This window comes from Mauremys mutica, chromosome 8, assembly GCF_020497125.1.
Source record: "Mauremys mutica isolate MM-2020 ecotype Southern chromosome 8, ASM2049712v1, whole genome shotgun sequence".
Taxonomy (NCBI): Eukaryota; Metazoa; Chordata; order Testudines; family Geoemydidae; genus Mauremys; species Mauremys mutica.
The window spans coordinates 1,752,039-1,769,860 of NC_059079.1; the positions used below are offsets into that span (position 1 = coordinate 1,752,039).

The following is a 17,822-nucleotide window of genomic DNA, read 5'->3' on the forward strand; positions in this document are numbered from 1 at the left end:
AGGGGTACGGGTCCATTTCCATGGCCCTGCCCAACCATTTGGAGTGCTGGTGGCAGGGTAGCTCCCGTCCTCCTTCCTGAGAAAGGCAGGCATGGCAGCAGGGAAGCGTGGACAATTAACTACCCCTGCAGCCAAGGTGTGTGCCTGCTTGGGTGAGTGGAAGAGGCCTGCTTTCATTCTTCTTCTCCTTCCATGCCACAGTTCTCTGCCGGTGAGGTGCTGGTGTGCATCGTGTCGTGTGTCGTCTCCCCCACCCCCGAGCAGTGGATCTCAGGATTAACACTCCATCGACATGAATGGAGCAGTTCACATCTCTGAGCTCTCATTTCAGATTGTCGGCAGACCCAGGCAGATGTTGCTGCATCACTTACATGTGGGTCACATTTTCAAGTTTTTTCACAACTTTGAGGGCTAGAAACTTCTTTTTTCCTGCTTAAAGTTAAAGCTTTAGATTAGATTCTGATGTAACCGCGAACTGGGGGGGTCTTAGGCATGGTCCTTGAGTGCCTGTGTCTTGGTCGAGCCTTGGAGGCAGGTTCAGTTAGCTGAACGTGGCAGCAGTAGGAACAAAAAGTCTCTGATCAAAGCTCAGACTTTATTGAGCAAGTTCTCCTGTCTGGCAGTGTAGACCTTCTCCCCTCTGGTTCCCTCCCAGCTCAGTGAGAGAGTGATTGCTGCTGGGTAACTCAGCCAGAAGGGGTTGCTGCAAAGGGCATTAGAAGCCACAGTGGAAGCACAAGTGGAAATGCTACATCAAGCACAAGAGAGGGGATCTTTGCTTTAAGCAGGCGTACAAGGGCAGGGGCAGGCATCCTGACCGGGCTGGGGATGAGGTTTGAAGATTACACATGACTGCAGCCAGGCCTAATAAAACTCATTTTGCAAAACTGAATCCAAGTGGAGAAAGTTGCCAGAGGGGAATGACTGAGTAGCTTTGGCAGCTTTGCTCTGGGTTTCCTGGCTGCTGCCAGCTTGTGTCACCACCAGTGTTATGTAAATCTGGTGTTTTTTATTGGATTTCCTCAGTGAAGAAGAGAAATGGGAAATTGCCATTGTTTAAATGGCTGAGAGCTGAAGCAATGGGACAGAAACAGCTGAATGGGTTTTTTTTAATGCCCTCCTGGGACTAAACTTTGTGCCAAGTTTCAGTCTAGAGCAATTTCTGTGTGTGGGAGGGATGAGTTATAAAGCTGTGTAAAGCGGGGTTTCTAATGGCCGTGCTGACAGGCGGAGAGCTCCAGCGATGCGAATGGCGCCCCGTTTGTGTCACACGTCACTTGGAATTCGTGCATCAGGCTTTTCTAGCCATCCCACGGGACGCGTTCTGGATGAATTGAGTGACTTGATGATGGGATCAGCACCTCATTAGGGCCTTCAGTCAGAGCATGTCTAATGATATCCAAACAACTGCCCTAGGCAGGCACCGTGCTTGTGCAAGCTGAAGACTGTCAGAGCTGTGCTGTGCGTGGGAAAGACAGAGCAGACTGGGTAGCTCAGGAAATTAGGAGGAGATATGCGTACCTTGAAACGGATGGGGTGGGGTTCTGTTCGGTGTGGTAGGAAGCCCCTTAATGCTGAGAGTTGGAATTTCCCTACAAGATGTACCTTGTGAAAGGTGTTGGGTGTTTATTGGCACCAGCTCCAGCTAGGCTGAGGTCGGAAAGGTTTTATTGAGGACTTGTGAATCTCATCATGGTCTAGTCCACGTGCGGGAGTTTTGTGAAGTGATGTTACAGCAAGGGTTTGCTGACCTACTACTCAAGGCATTCCTGGAGATTCCTACCCAATAGTTACACTCTGATCTAATTACTTAAGGTAACGATGCAATGGAATCAGCAGTTTTTCAGGCAGAACCCTCCCATTCTACCTTGTATTATTGAAGCTGCTTTCTGTGTTCCAGGCTTTGAACTCCGAAGGGCTTTTGAATTCATGGCCTTTTGTTCAGTGCTTGTGTCTTTGAAGTGAAACCGGTAGCGGGGCCCTGTTTCACCTAGTCTCTGGTTTATTCATTAGGGTTCCAGGCAGGAGCGATCTTGCAGGGCCGCCCGGGGGGGAGGGGGGGGGAGGGGCAAGTGGGGCAATTTGCCCCAGGCCCCCACGAGAATACAGGGATTCTATAGTATTGCAACTTTTTTTTATGGAAGGGGCCCATGAAATTGCTTTGCCCCAGGCCCCCTGAATCCTCTGTGCGGCCCTGCGATCTTGCAGAGTCCTGTTTACAGGGTAACATGTCTGTATAAATTGAGTCAAAGGCCAGAATTGGGTCAGAAAGGCACAGGCCAGTGTTACAAGGTCTTTACACGCTATCACATCAAGAGGAGGCAGCATGTTGATTATTCTGACACAGTTCAGGAGGAATCCTAATTTTCTGTGAGAAACCTCACTGTAAAGACAGCTCCAGCTCCAGATGTGAAACATTCACTTTACACACTCCATTGCAGAGACCTCCACGTAGCTGCACCAGTAAGATCCCCCTTTCCTCAGCGCTTCACTTCTTAATTTGGCCATTGGCCTATGAGGAGGGATTTCACAGCCAATGTGCTGAGTCACGTTGAGAAGAACAGCTGCACATAAAGGTCCCCAAGGTGAGTGTAGCCCTGAATAGGTGAGGACCTTCAGAGACTGGGTGTGGCTGTGAGCCAGACAGTGAGGCCCATCATATGTTCTTCATAATCAAGCAGTGAGGCATTGGGTGCCCACCTACCCTGCCAGGAATCCCTGCAGGCTTGGCAGCTTGCAGTGCAAACTTTCCTGGGATCAGTTACCTGCTAGGTAAGAGAGAAACACTTGCAAACAGGATAAGCTGCTCAGTAGTAGACTCGCCATGAATAGTCCCTGGAGCAGGAGGTAGTAGACAAGAACTTTTCCACCTGAGGTAAACAGTTGAAAGTCATGTGGAGAGCTTTGCTGAACAATGAGCTCCCAGTTCTTTCAAACAAGTCATTGGAAATAGACAGCATTGTGGAGAAATCTCTCTGGCACCTCTGCTAGGCAAAGATCCTGACCGTGATAGAGACAGACCAAAGTCCCTCAAACTGTCTGAGACAAATATACTTCTCAGCTACTTTTAGGGGTGGTGGTCTAGTTACATCTGATCACACACAGCCAGGACACCTGTTTACATCCCAACCTGGGATCCCTCTCCCTGTATGTATGGTTCCCGAGAAGGTAGATATCTTGCATTTCTGAGCAAATGTGTCCAGTCATAGGTTTTAAGACCAGAAGGGACCATCATGATCATCTAGTCTAATCTTCTGCTTAGGGTTGCCAGATGTCCAGTTTTCGCCCGGAAAATCCAGTCGAAAAGAGGACCTGGCCATGTCCATGTGACCCAATACCAAAAGTCTGGTTACTGCAGGTGGGAGGGTGTGCCAGATCATCAACCCACACCAGCCCCTAGTCAGCTGGGGCCCTTCCTACCTGCATCTCATGGGTGGGCAGGCAGCAGGCGCCATATCAGGCTGCAGCTCCCATTCTAGCCTGGAGCAGAGGGAACCCAGCTGGGGTGGAGAGGATTGAGGGATGAGGAAATGGGAGAGCAGCGAGTGATTGGGGGGGGAGAGAAGAGTGAGTGGGGAGCAGGGCCTCAAGGGAAGAGGCGGAGCAGGGGCGAGGCTTTGGGGGAAGAGGAGGGGCAGGGGCGGGGCCTCTGGGGGAAGAGATGGGGTGGGAGGGGGTTGGTTTTCAGAACTTAAAAAGTTGGCAACCCTATTTCTGCATAACACGGGCCCTAGATTTCACCCAGTGATTCCTGCTTTTAGACTAATAATTTGTGGCTGAACTAGAAGGTAAACCAATCGTGATGAAAAGACTCCAAGTGCTGGAGAATTTGCCATGCCCTGGGTAATCTGGTCCAATGTTTGGTTACACTTGCTGTTAAAAATGTGCATTTTAGTTCCATTGTGAAATTTGCTGCCTCCTTGTAGTGACTTGGCTAAAGCCTGGAAATAGGATGCATAATTGCAAGTGACAGCGTTTCCAGTCTGTTGCAGTCACAGACTCAGATCCCTGATGAACCATCCAAGAGATCAAGAATTTGTGTATATTTAAATTCTGTTGAATAATTTCTCCTTAATTGGCCTTGTGTTTATATAAATGTACTTCCCCCACCTCAGAGGTGAAAGGTGGCAGCTGTTCTGGGACAGGAAGTGAAGGATATACTATCTAATTGAAAGTGCTACGGTGATTGGAGGCAGCAGAATGAAATTATCCACATTAGAATAGCCCAGGATACCGAAACTCTTACTCTGACACAGAGTGTCCTAGGAACTCCGATAACCCCAAGTGCCGACACCTCCAGCGGCACTGCACCCTCTGTGTTATAGTGTTGGTTCAGTATGTCTACACTTCAATGAAAGACAGTGGCATGGCTGCGGTTGGCCTGGGGCTGCTGATTCAAGCTCATGAGACTTGGCGCATGGGGCTAAAAATTGCAGGGTAGACGCTCGGGCTGGAGCCTGAGATCTGAAACCCCGTGAGGTGTCAGAGTCTCAGCTCCTGAGTTCCAGCCCAAGCCTGAACCCTGCAAGCCCGAGTCAATCGACCCGGGCTTTGAGACTTGGTGCTGCCGTTTTTTTATTGCTTGGTAGATGTACCCTAAAGTGCCACCGACAGAAGAACCATCACCATTTCCTATACAGTGTCTAATATCAGGGGGTAGCCATGTTAGTCTGTATCCACAAAAACAATAAGGAGTCCGTGGCACCTTAAAGACTAACAGATTTACTTGGGCATAAGCTTTTGTGGGTAAAAACCCCACATCTTCAGATGCATGGAGTGAAAATTACAGATCTATGCCTGTATCTATGCCTGCATCTGTCATTTTCACTCCATACATCTGAAGAAGTGGGGTTTTTACCATAAAAGCTTATGCCCAAATAAATCTGTTAGTCTTTAAGGTGCCACTGGATTCCTCATTGGTTTTATACAGTGTCTAGGTTTTCCCTTAAGGCTGTTTCCCACCAAGCACTGAGTTCAGCCCCGGGGCTTATTTTATGAGAACAAGGCGATCACAGCACAGAGTAGGATGGTTCCAGGAATCCTGAGCAGTTTAACTCTTTGCGGGTTTTTCAGTTGAAATTTCTTCTTTTCTCTTTGTACAAGTTTCTGGCAGCACTCCTCTGTTGGCATGGAAGGTTATACAGGGCTGCGTGTGCATGCAGTGTCAAGGGCCCTCTGGGGTTTCTCTGACATGTGCACTGCTTTATGGGCAGGATTCTTCAGTGAACAAACAGTGCAAAAGGGCTTACAGCACCAGAGAGACTAGTTTCAGAGTGGTAGCCGTCTTAGTCTGTGTCAGCAAAAACGAGGAATTTTTGTGGCACCTTAGAGACTAACAAATTTAGGTGCCACAAGGATTCCTTGTTGTTTTTTCAGTGAGACTAGTAACACTAGAGGAATCCACCTCTCTCAGCTGGGTTATCTGGAGTATAGAGGGACAATGAGCAAGATCGGAGGACTCCCTAGCTATTTTTGGAAATCTCAATGAATAGCATTTGTCGTATAAAAAGTGATTAAGCGGAGAAATGTGGCTAGTATCTGTCCGTGGTCTCTGATGTGAGAAAGGGAGAGTTAACAGGTTCTTTGCTGGACTTCAGTTTACACTCTGTCAAATGCTTTTGGCTTAAAAACTAAACAAACAAAATGTAATGTGTTAATCTCTCCTCCGTGTATTTAGCCAGGAATCGTGTCATTGTTTAGCAGTAATTGCCGCTCTTCAATTAGCTTTGTTTCCTCCAGAGCTTTTTTTATGCAGAAGGCCTGCTTTGCTGGCACTGAAATCTGCTTGCCTTTTGAGGTGATATCTGTTCCACTGGGCGGGACGGTCCTGTCACCATCCCAGAATTTGCATTCCGCTCGGAGATCTAAAAAGTGTGGGTTTTTTTCAGCTGTAATAAGGAAATGGGAAGTTCATCTTGATGCATCTTGGTTTTGTTTAATGTAAAATACAGCAATAAGAAGGGGACTTGCTCCCTCCCCGTGACAAGAGTGACAACCGGAATTAGTGACAGATTGTGTGGCAAAGAAATCTAAGGCTTTGCCTGGGCACACAGCCTAATTGCTGTCTTCTGCAACAGTTAATTGTCGTTCTTGTGCTGACTGTATGTTTGGATGTTTTCCTTGGTGTGTCAGTGCATCTGGGAGGAACTCTGGGTTCAGAGCTGCCCAGCTACTTTCTGTTTTTTATCTGACTTAGAAAGCTCTGCTCGCTCAGTGGAAATACAGGGTTTGTCTACACATCCATTAGACTCCCGCGGCTGGCCCGTGCCAGTGACTCAGGCTGCGAGGCCCTTTCATTGCTGTGCAGGCTGCTGGGCTCAGACTGAAGCCCAGCTTCTAGAACAGTGCTCCCCAACCCGCCAGACGAAGGACCATGGTGGTGGTGGAGCATCCGCCGAAATGCCGCCAAATTTCTGCGGCATTTCGGCGGCGATGCCTCTCGATGTTGCTTGCTGCTGACAAGCGGCGTCATCGAGAGGCGTCACCGCTGAAATGCCGCAAAAATTTGGCGGCATTTCGGCAGATGCTCCACGCGGGCACCGTGTTGGGGACCCCTGTTCTAGGACCTTGCGAGGCGGGAGAGTCCCAGAGCTGCACTGCAGTGAAATAGCCCCTTAACCTGAGCCCCGCGAGCCCAGGTCAGCCGGCATGGGCCGGCCGGGGCTTTTCTTTGCAGTGCAGGAACACGCAGAGAATGCAAGGGCAGGTTAGAGCTAGCCCAGCAGCGCCCCATTGGAAAAGCTGGCTCCCCTTTCCTTTGCCACACACTCGAGTGGCATAGCACTGTCTCCTCCACCTCTGGCTTCCTGGCATGAATCATGTTTTGACATCAAAACCAAAATTTACAATGGACCAAAATATTTCTTCCCCCTCCCCAGGACCATGTGCCTCCCTGGAAGTTACAGTGGTGCATGCAGGAAACTTACCAGGCTTTTGGGAGGGCCATCTCCTAGCCAGGTCTCTCTTCCCTGTTTCTCTCACCTCTCCAGCTGGGTAGGGGGGGTGTCTTTTTTATATTTATTGGCTGGGCAGGTTCTGTTGCACTGCTGTCTGTCCCAGATCAAGCATTTTGGCCCTGCTTGAATCCCCTCTAACTAACAAAAAAGCAATGCAAGGATTTGACATCTTTAGTTCTGTCCCAGAAGAACCTGGGATTGTGAGCCATGTTAGCTGCTAACACATAGTTGTTTGTCCTTCTCTGATGATTGGTTCAGGCAAAATTCTGAGTTAACCACCAAATTAGAATTTTTCTTTGGACCAAAGCTGGGAATTGCTTATTTCATGCAGATTTCCATGTGGTAAAAGTTGCTCTTTCCCCAGTTCAGCTAGTGGATATGGCCACAAGAAAGGAAACTTTTAAATGAATAAGTTGAGGGCAAGAAGCCGAGGATTCTACTGGAGTACAGGCAGTGGCTTTTGATTACTAAACAAGGACTCCAAGGTGAGGTTATTTTGTGACTGTCGGGGTTAAAACAATAGATCTCCCTGAACAACCTCTGGAGAAGAGGAGAATCCCTTTGTGGAGTCCCCTATTTCAGTCAAGTCTGGTGCCTCACTCAGTAGTGGGCTTCTCTAAACCTGATGAGATTTTTCTGAACAACCATCAGAAAGAGCAGGGACCAGCTCTTGGGTGAGGTCTCAAACCCTGAGTCCATAGTTAATCAACTATGGGGTGCTGAGAGCCATTGAACCAAACTATAAACCCTGTATATAATGGAAACCACTTCAAGCCAGGGGATGCAGCAGCAATCCCCGCAGCCCTAGTTCCAGCACCAATCTAATCAAATGACTTGTGAGCTCTGAATTAAAATTCCTCACGGATGTGTCTCTGAGTGACTAAGACGTAGATAATTTCCCCCCCTTTTCAGTCTGCTCAGGAGAGAGAAACTCTCACACTCTCCTGCTGACTTTTAGGAGTTGTGTCTCCCCCAGGGAAATGTAACCTCCTGATGCTTTTGTGGGCCTTAGAGGGATGAGAGGAGGTCAGACATTGAGATGTGGTGGATATGGTTTCGGGGTCACATGATGCTACAAGGCAAACAGAGAACCCAGTGGCTAGTCTAAAAATCTCATTATTTTTATTTTTAAGGTAATCTCATAATTTTTGGAGCTTAACTCATGACATCTGAATGCTCTGAGGTTAGCACTACTGGCACCGGGACTTGCTGTTCATTCAGGAACTTGACTGACGGGGACATACTGCAAATTCTCTTAGCCGCTTTACCTGAAAAGAGTGCAGGAAAGGCCTGAATCACTCACTGCCAAGACAGAAACTGGCACCTGGGAGAGCCATAGGTGACCCCTACTGGGTCAGAAATGTTCCGCTTCTCACTGACCCAATAATAAAGATTGCTGAAGTTCACTGGTCAGTCTTGCTGATGCAGCAGTGAAGTTTTCTGCCTTTCCACTTAAATAACCTCGATGGAAATGTTAGTCAGACTTGGGCTGGTTCTCTCTGTGTGGTCATTGCCTGCCTGTTTCCTTACTATTTACTTTTAGCTTTTTCCAGAAGCCTGCAAACTTCAAGGTCAACCCGAAGTCAAGTCCAGAGAAACTGCAATGCTGCCCTGCTTTTGAATCTTCTGATATCTGGAGACAAAATCTGGCAGAATATATCACAGCAACACAGGGTTCTTAGATAATATCTAGCCAGGATGGAGCAGCTTCTAGCCTGGCCTGGAAATGCAGGGAGCTTGCTGAGATGGCTTTGGGTACAGTGACTGTGCCCTGGCCTTCAAAGGATGCAGAGGCTCGGCTGCAGAATCATTGCATTGTTTGGCAATGACACATGACTCGTGTGTAGCTCAGTGGAGGGGCAGGGAGCTCCAGGGAGGTAGAGGGGAGATTCCTTGAGTAGTGCCAGAGGGAAGTGAGGGATGAGTAATCGGGCTTCATAAACAAATGCAGCTGGTCCAAAGGGCTGTTCCTGTGTTTCTTCATTCTCGCTCCCCTGGTGTCACGCAGCAGCCTCTGCATCCCCATGCTGGCAGGAGCAGAGGTGCATCTCTGGCTTCCTTGGGAGGTGAGTCAGAGGCCGTCGAGCAAACAAGACGGCTAAGGGGTCGGGGGAGCTTAAGCTTTTAAGAAAGGAAGAAGCTAGTTTATGAGGCGTCTGGGAGATGCAGCATCGCATGGACACACGTGGCATGGAAATGTTTCCAGCAAAGGCATTTGAAGGGCCCAGGCTCCTATTATCTGTGAGTAGAGGTGCTCATGAGGGATGTACCCACTATGACGTGTTGCACTCCCAGGAGTCTGCAAACATCCACAGCATCCCTAAGCACAGTTGCATTGTGCAGGCCATTGGGAGTATAATTGACTGGCTGTAGCTGGAAGAAGGGGGTTGATACTGAGTAATTTCCTCGAAGCTGCCCTGGCGTTTGACTGTCCACGTTTCATGGGAGTTGCTGAAAGCTGTGACCATCAGATGCTGTTTGGTGACCTGTGTGAAACCAATTTGATGATTTGAGTCGGGTTCCCAGTGGGAAGGTGTGTGCTTCACAAAACCATTCGAGCGGTTAATACGTGCGGGTCCTTTTGTTGGCAGGCTGAGGAGAGAGGCCAAGCACTGAATGGGTTTTGGAGCATGAACTCGCCTTCAGAGGAATGTTGGCAGGGGCCGGAGAGAGCTGTGTGGTGATGCTGCCCGTGGGACAAGAGTTAAATGGAAAGTGCTAGGGAATCTTCCCATACGTGTAGCTCCTGCTCCCATCATTCTTTTTTTTTTTTAAATAGCCCAATATTAAAGCAAGGGGCAGAGGCAGCTAAAGCCCTTCACCAAATGAATACACAAGGGTAACCAGGAACAGATCCTCCACGTGTGCCCTTGCACTGCTCCAGTCTGCGAGTCCCCGTTCCTTGCTGGGTTGAATTCAAGTAGATCAAGCGTCCTTCTTGGGCCTTGTCTACATTTGAGAAACTTTCCATGCTAAATATCTTGTGGTCAGGCTAGCGTCCCATCCACACACAAGTGCTCGGAGTGGGGTGTGTGCATATCAACTCCAGTTTGGATTAGACTTGCTTTCAGCAGGTTTAGTAGAAACTGCTCCAGTTGGCACCATTTTAGTGCCAGTGTGGACGGCCTTAGAATAGTTCAGATAGCCCTGCCACCACTTTCCCACAGTCTAGCTTGGCCTCCAAAATCTCCCAGAATCCACTGTTTCCTGTGTGTCCATAACACTGTCGGGGCATGCGTGTGCTCTGCACCGGTGCTGGCGCAGTCCTGCCCAAAGCCGAGCTCCTCGTGCTCTAAAGTGAGAGGATAAATAGCAGAGTTGCCCCACCACTCCTTCTGTTCCTTACCGTCTGTGGTCAGTGATCGGAGCATTTGTTCCCTTCTTGTCGTCTGTCCTTTTCATCACTCGAGGCTTTTAAAATCTTTAGTTTAGTTTAGTTCTTTTTAGTTTTTTTCCAGTCAGCAAGCCCTCCAGGCCCTGCCCAGTACCGGGGAGCCTGTGCCAAGGTCTCTGCATTTTAAACCTTGCTCAGGCTGCAGAAACCTTTGCCTGTCAGTGACTCTCATTCTCACTGTCTCAGGGCTTAAGCGAGGGTCACAGTGGAGACAGGTGCCCCATTTGTCCTGTTTCAAATGCAGGCAGGGGAGGAAGGAGCGTCTCACTTACATCCTCATGGAAGCTGCCCTTGCACTGGCATCAGAAGCCTCTCGGTCATCCCAGGGTCATTCTTTGACTGCTTCCCCCAGCTTTGCCTGCAGACAAGAGCCACAGGAGAGCCCTGTCTGCAACAATCTCATTCCAGGCCCATGGCTTCAGAGCAGGCCCAGCCTCAGATGCACAAGAAGAAATTAATATTGGGCTCTTCTGAGTCCAGACCCCAGGACTCCTCTACAGCTGGTCATTCTGGTACGAATGGTAGAGTGCACCCTCCGGCTTGTATAGAGGAACCTGAGCCATCGATTCCTGTTCCCTTCCAGGGACCATCGAGACTGGTTACCTCTCCAGCAGCAACGGAGCAGTTCTCCCTGCTCACAGTCATGTGTGTCTGTACTGACTACTCCCAAAGCTTATGCTGTGGCCAGCATCTTGTTTTGTCACCACTGATTCAGGGTGAAGTCCCTCATCTGGCACCGGCACAGCTGCTGAGACAGCACCTGTATGTTCTAATTCAGGGTCACCAGCGTTGGGCTTGATACTGCCTCCTTCCACTTCTGGTCAGGGACCACATTCTCTGCATGTTATGGGTGGCTAGAAAGTCATGCACACTTCCCCTGACATCAGTCTATATCTTGGTCACTGAGGACCCCACCCAGTGTCACACCACCCCGGCTCTCAGAATACTCCAATTCATCAGACTCTGAGGCAGGCTATGGCGGGTGTTGTGACTGAGAGTTAAGAGCTTCCTCCCAATCTTGTTCTTGCTCCCACCCATGTGGGTTTGAGAAGACTTCAGCGAGGGGTCAGGACACCTGGACCAGACATGCCTGGGGACTGGTACCTTACCAGACCCCTCCATTGCCCTATTGGATACCCGGGGGATGCTTCCAGGATTCATGTCTCCATCACTATACCTCAGACACATAGTTCCCCCAGGAGAGACACTTCTCCAGACAGTGCTGAGATCTGTGATGGTGGGAGCTAATCCACCTTTGGACTGTCAAGCTCAGAACTTACCTCAGCCTGCTCTGGATTTGCAGTCTGCCCTGGTAACTTTTGCCTCTCCTTCAGGTATCCACCTCATCAGCTGATGAGGCCATTGTACCAGCAGCAGCATCCTCGGTACTCGATGACTTCAAGACAGATCGGGAGCTCCACGGAGAATGGCAGCCTCTCTGGGCAGTCAGGTGGAGCTAACTGAGGAGAATATCCACCATCTGATCAACATTCTCTGTCCCCCAGTGGTGGGAAAGGTAGCCCTGCCTATTAACAAGGCCATAATACACCTGTTCAAAACTCTCTGGCAAATCCATTCCTCCCGTGGCCAAACAAACCAAATGTCAATACCAGGTTCCATTTCCAGGGTTTACACAGCATGGTCTGCATCCCACACCTGGCTCTTTTGAGATGTGGTCACACTGAATGAGAAGACCCAGCAGGCCCAGGCTAAGTCTACCCCCAAAGACAAAGATGGAAAAACTCTCAACCTGTTCTGTGGAAAATTTATTCTACGGCAGTTTAGAACACCACATTGCCAATCACCACACTCTGTTGTAGAGGTATTGCTTCTCGAAGTGCGAGGCAATATCTCAGTTTGTAAGCAAGCTGCGGGAAGGCTTGAGAGAACAATGTCAGTCACTTGTTGCTGAGGGCTGCCTCATCTCTCGATCCACTCTGCCGGCTGCTTTAGACACAGCAGATTCCGCAGCCAGGGCTATAGCGATGGTGGTGATTCTGCACAGTTCCTCCTGTTTGCAGTCCTTGGGGATTCCGATGGACATGCAACAAACCACCGAGGCCCTCGCCTTCGAGGGATGTGCCTTGTTCTCATCTAAAACAGGTGAGGCATTGTACACGCTATGGGACTTGACAGCAGGTTTGAAATCCTGGGACCTTTATACTCCAGTGGTGAAGAGAACAAAGTGTCATCCCTAATACCAGTCTAGGCAGCAATAATGCCCCTTTCATCAGACTGCCCAGTCTAAGAGGTGGCAGAGGTCCCAGAGGAGGAGACCGCTCCCTTCTGCTTCCTCAGTCTCTTCATCTCAGCATTGTCAGGACCTGAAGAAGCCAATTTGACTCTTTTGTGTCAAGGACAACATACTACCCAGCCTAGACCTTGCTACCCTTCCCCACCTTTCCAGGACAGGATATCCTATTTCCTGGGTGCCTGGCAGTCCGTCACCTTGGCCACATGGGAGATAAGCACGGCAGAATCAGGATATCCTACGTTGTCTTTCTATCCTCCCACCTCCCTAGCCACTCCCTCTTCAGCAACCCCTGTCACAAGTCTTTACAAAGATGAGATGTGCAGACCCTACATTGCTTGGGAACCATAGCAGAAGTTCCATTTCTATACTGGGGAGTAGGGGGGGGTTATTCCCCTTATTTTCTAATACCCAAAGCTCAGAACCATCCTAGACCTTTGGAAGCTCAACAAATACATCAAGAAGATAAGGTTCTTTATGGTATCCTTGGCTAAGATTATCCCCTCCTTGTGCCTGGGAGACTGATATTCTGCCCTCGATTTATAGGAAGCCTACTTCCATGTGATGAGGTTCGTCATGGGAATGACCATTATAGAATCATAGAAGATTAGGGTTGGAAGAGAACTTAGGAAGTCATCTAGTCCAACCCCCTGCTCAAAGCAGGGCCAGTTGCAAACTAAATAATCCCAGCCAGGGTTTTGTCAAGCCTGACCTTAAAAACCTCTAAGGAAGGAGACTCCACCACCTCCCTAGGGAATCCATTCCAGTGCTTCACCACCCTCCTGCTGAAATAGGTTTTCCTAATATCCAACCTAGACCTCCCCCACTGCAACTTGAGACCATTACTCCTTGTTCTGTAATCTGGTACCACTGAGAAGAGTCTAGATCCATTCTCTTTGGAACCCCCTTTCAGGTAGTTGAAAGAAGCTATCAAATCCCCCCTCACTCTTCTCTTCTGCAGACTAAACAACCCCAGTTCCCTCAGCCTCTCCTCATAAGTCATGTGCCCCAGGCCCCTGATCATTTTTGTTGCCCTTCACTGGACTCTCCAATTTGTTCACATCCTTTCTGTAGTGGGGGGCCCAAAACTGGACACAGTACTCCAGATGTGGCCTCACCAATGCTGACTAGAGGGGAATAATCACTTCCTAACCTTTAGATGCACATTTAGATGTAGCCAGGCTGGGCTGCAAGGATCATTCTGCCATGATCTTGCTTGAGCTTGAGAATGACTCTAAGAATCAGATACTAGCGGGTATCTCCCCTAAATGTGCCAAATGCAATTCTGATCCCCCTGTAGTAGACAATCTCCATTAGGCACCCATTCATGTTAGTGTTTGAGTGGTTGTTAGATTTCACTTCAGTGAATTTTTTTTTAACATTACAATGCCTTTGTAGGGGGATGGGAATAACTCTGCTTTTACAGTTTGTGGCATGAATTCTCAGTTGGTGTAACTTGCACTTTCTTCTGGCTCCTTCAACATGGATGAGACACCAATTTAGACTGTGTTAGACTTGCTTATTCACACTCGTATCCCCTTATCAGCAACGTGTAACTTACACATCACCTCTGAATGTGGCACATGAGATCCCCTTGAGTTCAAGTATCTCACACCCTGAGAGTCTAGACTTAGAGCAGCTACTAGGAGGATATAGGAACAGGTAAAGTTCAGTGGGTTGCCGCTGCTCCTAACGGACACTTACTGTCAGGTCCTCGGCGTGTAAGTTGCACTCGTAGACTCCCTGACTTACTCCACCTTGCACATAATCTTCATTAAAGGTGAAAACTTGTTTGAAATGGTCTGACCTTTCTAATGCCTTCTTTCCTTTCTCCCCAGATAATCTGATAAAAGCCATCCTGTCAGCAACCAAAGAGTATCGCCTCACTCCAGCCCTTGACAGGTAAGGTGAGACCCTTCTGAAGCAGAAGGAGCAAATAGTGACACTTCATCACATTTCCTAAACATCCCAGGAATTGCCGGTGCTTTGGACATAGGTCAGGAGCTGAGAATAGAGTTCTCATTCTAGTGAACTCCGGGAGCTTTGTTAGCTCAAACATACAAAGGGTACATTTACATTTTGACTGCTTCCTAATTGTTTGCTTCTAAAAGCACAAAAGTAACGCGTACCATTGCATAGCTACACCCTCCCCTCATCCCCCAGCAATGTACTGGCAACACAACCAAATCACGCAAAGGTTTATTCAAACAAAAGAAAAGGGGTGCAGCTTGTTCCGACAAGAACAGTTCACTAATATATCACTCTTAAAGCTGGTAGGTGTGACTACAGTGGTTGAGTTGGTGATAAGATGGATGTAGGAACTTTTATGGGGACTTGAAGGCTTGAGCTGGTATAATGCAGATTTGTGTATTCAGAACAAGCTCCTTCAGACTTTCTGGTCCTATCATAGAGCTTGTTCTGGAAAATCCTTGGCATGTTTATGATCAGCTGTCTGATCCTTTACCCTCTTGCATCCTGAGCCTTCTCCCCTTGTTTGACCTTCAGCCTTGAATCATAGACTATCAGGGTTGGAAGAGACCTCAGGAGGTATCTAGTCCCACCCTCTGCTCAAAGCAGGACCAAACCCAACTAAATCATCCCAGCCAGGGCTTTGTGAAGCTGGGCCTTAAAAATCTGTAAGGATGGAGATTCCACCACCTCCCTAGGGAACCCATTCCAGTGCTTCATCACCCTCCTTGTGAAATAGTGTTTCCTAATATCCAACCTAGACCTCCCCCACTGCAACTTGAGAACACTGCTCCTTGTTCTGTCATCTGCCACCACTGAGAACAGCCAAGCTCCATCCTCTTTGGAACCCCCCTTCAGGTAGCTGAAGGCTGCTATCAAATCCCCCCTCACTCTTCTCTTCTGCAGACTAAATAATTCCAGTTCCCTCAGCCTCTCCTCGTAAGTCATGTGCTCCATCGCCCCCTAATCATTTTCATTGCCTTCCGCTGGACTCTCTCCAATTTGTCCACATCCTTTTCTGGGGGGAGGGGGGGCAAAACTGGACGCAATACTCCAGCTGTGCCCTCACCAGTGCCGAATAGAGGGGAATAATCACTTCCCTCGATCTGCTGGCAATGCTCCTACTAATGCCGCCCAATATACCATTAGCCTTCTTGGCAACAAGGGCACACTGCTGACTCATATCCAGCTTCTTGTCCGCTATAATCCCCAGGACCTTTTCTGCAGAACTGCCACTTAGCTAGTCGGTCCCCAGCCTGTAGTGGTGCATGGGATTCTTCCATCCTAAGTGCAGGGCTCTGCACTTGTCCTTGTTGAACCTCATTAGATTTCTTTTAGCCCAATCCTCCAATTTGCCTAGGTCACTCCAGACCCTATCCCTACTCTCCAGCTTTCTACTTCTCCCCCCATCTTAATATCATCCGTGAACTTGCTGAGGGTGCAATCCATCCCATCATCTAGATCATTAATGAAGATGTTGAGAAAACTGGCCCCAGGACCGACCCTTGGGGCCATTCTGCTTGATACTGGCTGCCAACTAGACATCAAACCATTGGGGGGAGGGATAGCTCAGTGATTTGAGCATTGGCCTGCTAAACCCAGGGTTATGAGTTCAATCCTTGAGGGGGCCATTTAGGGATCTGGGGCAAAAATCTGTCTGGGGAGTAGTCCTGCTTTGAGCAGGGGGTTGGACTGGATACCTCCTGAGGTCCCTTCCAACCCTGACAGTCTATGATCACTACCCATTGAACTTGACAATTTAGCTGGCTTTCTATCCACCTTATAGTCCATTCATCCAGCCCATACTTTAACTTGCTGCCAAGAATACTGTGGGAGACCGTATCAAAAGCTTTGCTAAAGTCAAGATATATCACATCCACCACTTTCCCCATATCCCCAGAGCCAGTTATCTCCTCATAGAAGGCAATCAGGTTAGTCAGGCATGACTTGCTCTTTGATTAACTCCCTCACTAAGTGTTAATTTCTGGACCTAGGGTAAATTTTTTCAGAAGCTCTTAGGTGGCTTAGGAGCTTTTGAAAACCTTAGCCCTGTTCTTTACTGAACATTCTCCCACTTTGATCTCCCACTAACAAAGTTCTTGCTTTCTGACCAATTCATTTTTTGCCTCCTGACCCCTTCTGAGCTTCCAGTCAGACTTTCCATGACCACCAAACTCATCAGCATTCCTGATATCTCTGCAGCTGTCAGCTGCCTCCCCACTCGCCTCTGCTTTGTTGCTTCCAGAGCAGTAGCTCTGCAGTAGTTAAGGTGGAGAATTGCTTACTGTTTAAAATATGACTATTCTAGGTGCTCTAAAATGCACATCTGGATCTAAAATCTGCAGACTCAGATTATCCTGAAATTTCCTGTGCCTCATGGGAGTGTGGGGTGGGCAGGGTTAGTGTCCAATTTGGAGTTCTTTGAGAAAGGGGCTCTTGAGATATAGCCCCCTTTTAAGAAATCATGTGTTTAGAAAATTACCGGGTTCTGCAGAGGGGTTTTTTGGCTCACACCTGGGGCTCAAACAGTTGTTCTAATCCTCCCCAAACTGATCTCACCCACTCGGGAATGATCTCAAGTAGTGCACGGCTTGCACTGCTCCTTTGGGGAAGCAATATTTCAAAAGGTGTTGAGGATTAAGTTTGTAATTCCAGCTCAGTTTGAGCTGAACGGACACACTAAAGAGGGTGAAGTGCACATGTGCCACAAGACTAGTGCTCTTTTGCAGGTCAGAGGCTTTGCAGGCAGACTTATGTCACAGTAATTGGGTGGCTCGAGGTGACATGCTGTGGCCCTTTAACCTGAGCAGCATCCATGGCCTATGATTTTGAGTCCGAACCTTGGCAGCTTTTTGAGACTGTTGAGCATGTTGTTATGTCTCTGCCTGCGTTCATTAGAAACTTCTTTAGGAAGTTTTTCCCTGAGACCAAAACTTCTGGTTTAAGAGCCAGTATTTCAGAGTTCTCTAAAATCCACGTGCAGCCTCTGATTCTACGTTAGATGTGTTATCAAGGAAATAGGCATTAATTTAAGACAACGGACTCTAGTAAGTAGTTAGGGTAATATAATCACATCTCATTTTCCTCACCTGTTTCTTGAACAATGTGACTGAATGGGATCAAAGGAAAGCAAGTCACTGGGTTACTTCATCAACTCTAGAGAGCTGGAAAAGCTACTGTTGCAGCATTATTTTAAAAGGGTAAATGAAATGACATCAGTTCTGGGCAAAATCATGGAAAGTTTAATATGGAA

General features: G+C 48.3%; 1 protein-coding gene across 1 annotated transcript in view; it reads left to right on the forward strand.

Annotated features, from left to right (window-relative positions):
• The window catches only part of ST3GAL3 (ST3 beta-galactoside alpha-2,3-sialyltransferase 3), a 364,281-nt gene that overhangs the window by 244,708 nt on the left and 101,751 nt on the right, over positions 1-17,822 (forward strand). Inside the window, exon 8 of the mRNA XM_045026125.1 lies at positions 14,440-14,503. Within this exon, the coding sequence (XP_044882060.1) occupies positions 14,440-14,503 (64 nt within the window). The remainder of the gene's footprint in view (positions 1-14,439; positions 14,504-17,822) is intronic.